The sequence below is a fragment of the Monopterus albus genome, unplaced genomic scaffold, assembly GCF_001952655.1.
Source record: "Monopterus albus unplaced genomic scaffold, M_albus_1.0 scaffold267.1, whole genome shotgun sequence".
Lineage (NCBI taxonomy): Eukaryota > Metazoa > Chordata > Actinopteri > Synbranchiformes > Synbranchidae > Monopterus > Monopterus albus.
This window is the reverse complement of record NW_018128147.1, coordinates 988,960-997,121: the sequence shown is the minus strand read 5'-3', so window position 1 is coordinate 997,121 and position 8,162 is coordinate 988,960. Positions and strand designations below refer to the sequence as shown.

The window sequence follows — 8,162 nt, the reverse complement described above, 5'->3', positions numbered from 1 at the left end:
CTATGGGCTTCAAAAACATAGAACTCATGTTCCTTTCGATTGTATTATTATTTATAGTGACAAATGTATCATCTGTACAAATGCTTCTTGCTAAACCAGGACCAACATTCACAAAGAACCTATTAAACTTATCTACTACATCTACTCTATTAAACTTATCTACTACATCCTCCAATCACTACACTACCACAGTTATGTATTTGAGTAGGCCGGGATTGGCTCCGGCCCCACCCGTGACCCCGTTCAGGGACTAAGCGGTAGAAAATGAATGAATGAATGAATGTATTTGAGTAATTCCTGATTCTAAGGTCTGTAATGTGAAAGTGTTTTTTCTCTCATTTTTGTGAATGAAGCATTTAAAACTGCAGCAGTTTGGTGGTGTTATAGTACTAATCAGATCTCACAAACACACAGTTAAACATTAACAGGTGGCATTTGTCAGACTAACATAACACAAATATTGTATAAGACAGTTTGGTGATTCTGACTTGGGACACTTGTACAACCAAGCCACACAAAAATCGATTAAAGAAGGCTTAGAATAAGAATATGTAAACAGTCTTCTATAACACCCTATGTTCCTTAAAATAATTAGTATATTGGGGATTCATCTGTACAAGGTCAAAAATTCAGTTCAGTTCACTGTGACCTCAAAGACCATGTGAGAATGAACTATTATGTACTCTCGGGTAATGTGTGAGGAAAATTAGCCCCCAGTGTGTTAAGAATTTTAGAGAAATACAAACTTCATGTACAATTTCCAATACATTTCGTGTTAAGGATATTCTATATCAATCTAGTCAATTCACTCAGCCAAGCTCATAGTACTTTTATATACACACTGATGTATATATTCACTACAGTTTGTGGGGCATCATTTTACATATTCCAAAGTTCTGCAGGTCATGTTCCTTTAGTTAGACCAGTATTCTACTTTACACAGTGGTCATTACCTTCAGTGAACCAGAGTGGAAGCGTAGGATCTTCTTCTTAAGGGCATGTGAGGCCTTAATCTTGACAAAAGCTTTGGGCTGCAGAGGTGCTTCTGGTGGGGCAAGAGGTGATGGGAGGGAAACTTGAGGGGGCAGTTGCTGGGGCCAAACCAAACCACCACTTTCATCTGAGTCACTGGACAAAGAACTGGAATCAGGAGAGTCAGCCTCGCTCATGCTGGACTCAGATTCACCTGGAACTGGGTGAATGTAGTCCTCAGTAGGCTGACACAGTCGCACTTGATCCTTCCTCAACTGGTACTCCATGTGCTGATGATGGTTGTGGTTGCGGTGTGGGTAGGCATATGCTGCATGTGCAGAACGAGATTTACGTGTGCGCCTTGCACAGTGGTCTCTTTGGTTTGAAGCTGAAGAACCTTGTATGGGTGCCTGGGTGAGTAGCTGGTCAGCCTCGTCTTGGCTGAGCTCCAGGGTAGACTGACAGCCCCGATAACTAACAGTTCCTTGCTGCTGTTTCTTGCTCCTGGATTGACTACTGTGGCTTCCCCTTCCACCACTTCCATTTCCTCCACCATCCCTCTCTACTGTATTGTACTTGTGCTCTGGAACTCTTTGCAGGCTGTTCTCTGACTGAGACCTATATGACTTCTTCCCTAGCTTCCTGCTGGCACCACTTCTGTCTTCATTTGAACGGCACTTTTTAGGGCCCCCTCGGCATCTTGAGGGTTGAATCTGAAATGCTGTGGACTGCTGCTCTTGATGATGACCTCTTTCTGGAGAAAATGTGCTTTGGTTGTGCTTGGACATACCAGAGCCTTTATGGGGATTAGAGTGGTGATTAGCATAAGCTCTGGTGGAGGCTCGGCAGGGCTGGGCTGGAATATACTCTGCATTGACCAGTTGCTCATCGGGAGCAAGAGGTTGGTGAGGTTTTAATAAAGCTGGAGGGGAAGGGTAGTTGTGGAAGTGTTCAGGTGAATCACGTTCACTATTGCTGGACTCTGGCTGAGCTTTCAGTACTCTGCAAGATGGATAGTCCAGCAAGGCAGAGCGGGAGGTGTTAATCACGAGGTTCTGTCTGGGCTTGTGACAAAACCCTGGTTGATGTTGGACACTTTTCTGGAGGTGATGGCATGGGTCTGGGGCATCTTCAGTAAACTCTGTCAATAAGCAACGCTCCAGATTTAGGTTATGGCAAGCCTGTGGTGCAGATACCTCTAAACACTGGGACAGAGTAGAGATCATTTGAACAGACACCTGCTTTGGTGAATGTTGGTCCTCCTTGCAAGATAAATTAGTCTGCCTCACCATACTGACAGCTTGGGTATCATGTGCCAAGCTAGTGCGGGGCTTTGAGGGCCGTGTGAGTAAAGCTCGGCGTTGAATCAGTCCAAATATATAAGTCTCTACCTTTTGGGCATGTTGATAATCTTCTCGTTTGGAGTCAATATCCCTCATCTCCCCAAAGGCATCAGTAACCATTGTTCGTCTTGTTGCCTGTGACAACCATGTTTCTCCTGTCACCATCTCTGCTCTCCCCTGGCTAGGAGCCAATAGTGAACGAGGTAGCAAGGAGTTGTAAGTTGATTGAAAAGATCCATTCTGCTGGACTACAAGGACCTCAGCTAACAAACAGAACAGAACAGAACAGACAATGAGTTATCAGTTATTATTGCTTTTACCACTTCAGTAAAATTATTTTCCTTTTGTTGCAAAGTAATTTCGTTCTTTGAGTCTACAAATCCTGACAAAGGCAGTGCATCAATGTGGCACTCCTCACTGTACATTATACAGCATGGTGTAAATGTATGAGGAAAAATCAGCCTAATGAATGATTTGATGACAAATAATGATTACCATTAAAAACAAAAGAAGGGCACACGTCTTTGGAAAACATACTTTACTGTTCCTGCTAAAAACAAACATTTTTAAATAACCTATCTCAAGCAATGTTTTCTCTGCCAAAAGAGCTGTGTCATTACTACATACATAGGTGCTGTTCTCAAACAGTTATGCAACTGCAATTTTAAACTTTCAAAATTAACATGATCAAGTCACATTCATACAATTGTCCTTTGATATAATTTAGTCATATTACTGTCATGATGATTTAGATGGGGGAGGCACCCTCTAGGGGTGCTCCCCCGCAGGCTCGGCCTGTGAGGGGGGATTGATGTCGTCGTGGGAGAGAGAGCCCCTTTGACATTCCTATGATTTTAGTGAGTTTGCACTTTAAAGTGGTAATGGGGAAGACACACATTTCACAGTGTTTGGTTACCCAATTCCCAGTGAGTGTGATTACCTAAGTCTTAGAGAGTGTGTGAGGATGCATAACAGTTCACAGGGTTGACCAAAGGCCCAGATTGAACTGCTAAAATGATTTTTAGACCGATACATGAGAAAAGGGTTTATTTAAAATATCCGACTGTTTACTTATTACATAGTGTACACTGTTCTTTAAATATCCTATCCTGGGTTTTGATGATGCTGATTCTTATAATAGTGGGTTTACACTTTTAAGTGGTAATTGTTAAAGTTGCACACATTACACAATTCACAGTGAGTGTTCGATTACACAATTCACAGTGTTGATTGTAGTATGCCGACCCTCTCAGCAGTGTCTCAGAGAGGCAGTGCCTCTGTGATCGGACTTGTTGCTCGGGTGTTATGCCATACAAAACCGGCTGGCTGCGAGAGGGAAAGATTTTTGGACAGTTTAATCATATAGTTTAACAATCAATAGTATTAATAGTACAACCTTAAAACAGGCAGTGGCAACCCAGTGGTGTTAACAAGCTGCCTGGCTGTGGATACCTCACGGTGACAACACAAGCAGCACTCTTCTGATTGGGCTTGTTGCTCGGGTGTTATGCCGTACAAACCGGCTGGCTGTCGGAAGGGAGGTGGTGTTTAGAAAGTTGTATCAGAAAAGGATTTTATCTAAAATATCCAGTATTTACATGTTACATCATATACACTATTTTTTAAATGTCCTATCCTTAATAACATCTTAGGTCAATTAAATACTGTGCAAAACAAATATGGTCTTAAGTGTCCATTGACACAGCTTTCATTGGTTATTTCAGACTAAATTTAACACTTTCTCAAAAAGCCAGAGTATCCTGGCTTTTAAAAGTTTCTCAGTACGGTAACATCCGAGGGTTAAGGGGGTAGCTGCCACAGTAAACTGCAGGTTTATTTTGGAGGTTTGGGGTCTTATCCTGAATTAATAACATCAAAAAGGGAGGTCTGCAGGGAACTCTGTTCGCAGGTTCATGGTAGTCAATTACTGAGTGAATATCTCCGTCATACAACCTCAAGCACTGTTTGGAGCTTTAATATGTTTCAAATATGCCACCATAGTGTGAAAGGTAAGCTTTATTTCTATGTCCAGGGGTTCGCATATCGTGGCCTTCATACAAGATCATTAAAAAAAATAAAAAACCTACTCTCACCTATGGTCATGAGCTTTGGGTCATGACCGAAAGGGCAAGATCCCAGGTACAGGCGGCCAAAATGAGCTTTCTCCACAGGGTGGCAGGGCTCTCCCTTAGAGATAAGGTGAGGAGCTCGGTCACCCGGGAGGAGCTCAAGAGTAGAACCGCTGCTCCTGCAGAGAGAGGAGCCAACTGAGGTGGCTCGGGCATTTGTTTCGGATGTCTCCTGGGCGCCTTCCTAGGGAGATGTTCCGGGCATGTCCCACCGGGAGGAGGCCTCGGGGAAGACCCTGGACACGATGGAGGGACTATGTCTCTTGGCTGGCCTGGGAATGCCTTGGTATCCCCCCGGAGGAGCTGGAGGAAGTGTCTAGGGAGAGGGATGTCTGGGCATCTGCTTAGACTGCTGCCCCCGTGACCTGGTTCCGGATAAGCGGAGGAAGATGGATGGATGGAAAAAAAATAAAACACTACAGGAATCTGAACTAAATGGCAAAACAATGCAGATGGGAAAAAATCACCCTGGGGGTAACAGAGACCAGGCAGGGAACAAGGACAATCCAGAGGAGGATTGCGGGACCCAGCACAAAATGAAGACCACTCTGGCAGATGACCTTGGGACCAGACAAGAGGCTGCTCAGGAGGACGGCCTGTTTCCAGCTGACCCACTTGGAAACAGGAACAAAGGCATCGGCGTCCCAGCCAACCTGCTAAGGGACAGGAACAGAGGCCTCGGCATGGGTGTTCTTGTTGACACACTGGAGAGCTGAAGCCTCGGCGGGGGCATTGTTGTCAGCACATCAGAAAGCAGCTGCTACAGCAGGGATGTTTTCGCAGTTACTATGAGGAACCAGGTTCCCGGGTGACAGAGCTCCTCACCCTATCTCTATAAATATATACAGTGGTGTGAAAAAGTGTTTGCCCCCTTACTGATTTCTTATCTTTTTGCATGTTTGTCACACTGTAATGTTTCAGATCGTCAAACAAATTTATATATATTAGTCAAAGATAACACAAGTAAACACATCATGCAGTTTTTAAATGAAGGTTTTTATTATTAAGGGAAAACAAAATCCAAAACTATATAGCCCTGTGTGAACAAGTGTTTGCCCCCTAAACCTAATAACTGGTTGGGCCACCCTTAGCAGCAACAACTGCAATCAAGCGTTTTCGATAACTTGCCATGAGTCTTCCACAGCGCTGTGGAGGAATTTTGGCCCACTCATCTTGGCAGAATTGTTGTAAGTCAGCCACATTGGAAGGTTTTCGGGCATGAACTGCCTTTTTAAGGTCATGCCACAGCATCTCAATTGGATTCAGGTCAGGACTTTGACTAGGCCACTCCAAAGTCTTCATGTTGTTTTTCTTCAGCCATTCAGAAGTGGACTTGCTGATGTGCTTTGGATCATTGTCCTGCTGCAGAACCCAAGTTCGCTTCAGCTTGAGGTCACAAACGGATGGCCGGACATTCTCCTTCAGGATATTTTGGTACACAGCAGAATTCATGGTTCCACTTATCACAGCATGTCTTCCAGGGCCTGAAGCAGCAAAACAGCCCCAGACCATCACACTACCACCACCATATTTTACTGTTGGTATGATGTTCTTTTTCTGAAATGCGGTGTTACATATACGCCACACATAATGGGACACACACCTTCCAAAAAGTTCAACTTGTGTCTCTTCTGTCCACAGACTATTATCCCAAAAGTCTTGGGGATCATCAAGATGTTTTCTGACAAAACTGAGACGAGCCTTTATGTTCTTTTTGCTCAGCAGTGGTTTTCGTCTTGGAACTCTGCCATGCAAACCATTTTTGCCCAGTCTCTTTCTTATGGTGGAGTCATGAACACTCACCTTAACTGAGGCAAGTGAGGCCTGCAGTTCTTTGGATGTTGTTGTGGGGTCTTTTGTGACCTCTTGGATGAGTTGTCGCTGCGCTCTTGGGGTAATTTTGGTCGGCCGGCCACTCCTGGGAAGGTTCTCCACTGTTCCATGTTTTCGCCATTTGTGGATAATGGCTCTCACTGTGGTTCGCTGCAGTCCCAAAGCTTTAGAAATGGCTTTATAACCTTTTCCAAACTGATAGAGCTCAATTATTCTCTTTCTCATTTGGTTTTGAATTTCTTTGGATCTCGGCATGATGTCTAGCTTTTGAGGATCTTTTGGTCTACTTCACTTTGTCAGGCAGGTCCTATTTAAGTGATTTCTTGATTGCGAACAGGTGTGGCAGTAATCAGGCCTGGGTGTGGCTAGAGAAATTGAACTCAGGTGCGATAAACCAGTGTTTTGACAGGGGGGCAAACACTTGTTCACACAGGGCTATATAGTTTTGGATTTTGTTTTCCCTTAATAATAAAAACCTTCATTTAAAAACTGCATGATGTGTTTACTTGTGTTATCTTTGACTAATATATAAATTTGTGTGACGATCTGAAACATTACAGTGTGACAAACATGCAAAAAGATAAGAAATCAGTAAGGGGGCAAACACTTTGTCACACCACTGTATTTGGAGCATGTCTGTGGCTCATAAACCACCTGAGGTTTGACCAAGTCAGTTCTGTGACAGCCCGAGGGGCATGGGGTGGGGATCCATAGATTGTGGAGCTTGAACCATAACACAGACCGAGTTGGTCGGTAGCTCGACCTCTGTTACAGAGATTTCAACCTTTTTAAATGTTTTTCCTCAGAGAAGTGTGTTCCTTTAATAGAAAAGGGTCCTTTTAAGGCCACAGTAAACTTGACACAAATTAGCTCGTAGAACAGAAACATCTTTGCTCAAAATAATAGGTTCTCTATTTGTACAAGGGAAGCTGGTTAGAAAATATACAAACATATCATTTAACATATCATCTGGTGTAACAGATCATAGCTGATCTCTGATCTGTACAGATCCCCCTCATGGTCCACCACACATGTAAACCACGCATTAATTGCCAATAAGACACTACCTCGTTGTGCCTGGCACTTCCGTTTCTAACAAGAGCAAGATGTTGTTGTGCACAGCAGGGAACTTTGGCTTTTCCCTCATCGGGAACCTAAAGAGAATTTGACAGTCTGATACCGTGGTTGTACTTTGTTTTTCCATGTCTATAGCTCTCTCTCTCTCTCACTCAAACACACAATCAGGTGAATGGAGAGCCTCAAGTCAGCATTCACGGTGCTCTGTAATCATGGTGGAACCTAATCAATCAGTCAGGGAGAGTGCAGGAGCAGCTTTGGAAACAGCCGTTGAACAGGCAGAACACAAACTGTAGAAATGTGACATCTCTGCTGCTTGGCTCATAGTGAACCAGCCTTAGTCCTCATTTCACCTCTAAACCAGCAGGAGTGGAATCCCTGACTGCAAAGAGGTCAATCCTCTGCCCAGACAATGTAGACATCCTCACATTTATATGTTTTATTTTAGGATTTTACTGAAACACCAGACATCTTCAATATTGTTTTCACCTAAGGCCAAGGACAATGTCTTCAAGTTCTTTAAAGAGCCCAGGGGGCCTTTCCTTGCTTTCTGATTTATCTGCAATGTGAAAATGGTGAATTATCATCTTAGACATGACCCAAAGCTCAAAAAGTTAGGTGTACGCATGTTCTAGAATGTCTATGCAGAACCAATGTGGTTTATACCAGTCTCCCAAGCTCTCGCTCGTGAGACTTTTTTTCTAACAAAATTAAGAATTACATGACAATTTAAGGATTTCCTTGAATGGTCATAATATTCAGGGACTCACCGTTTTACCTGATCGGGTCTAACCTGCAAGCAGCCGGC

The 8,162-nt window shown here is 43.6% G+C and overlaps 1 protein-coding gene across 2 annotated transcripts in view; it reads right to left on the bottom strand.

Moving 5' to 3' along the window:
• Positions 1-118: 118 nt before the first annotated feature.
• Positions 119-8,162, bottom strand: part of LOC109972709 (dapper homolog 1-like) — a 38,921-nt gene continuing 30,877 nt past the window's right edge. For both annotated transcript variants that reach the window (XM_020621751.1, XM_020621752.1), the window contains exon 3: positions 119-2,578. In XM_020621751.1, the coding sequence (XP_020477407.1) occupies positions 936-2,578 (1,643 nt within the window). In that variant the 3' untranslated portion in view covers positions 119-935. The remainder of the gene's footprint in view (positions 2,579-8,162) is intronic.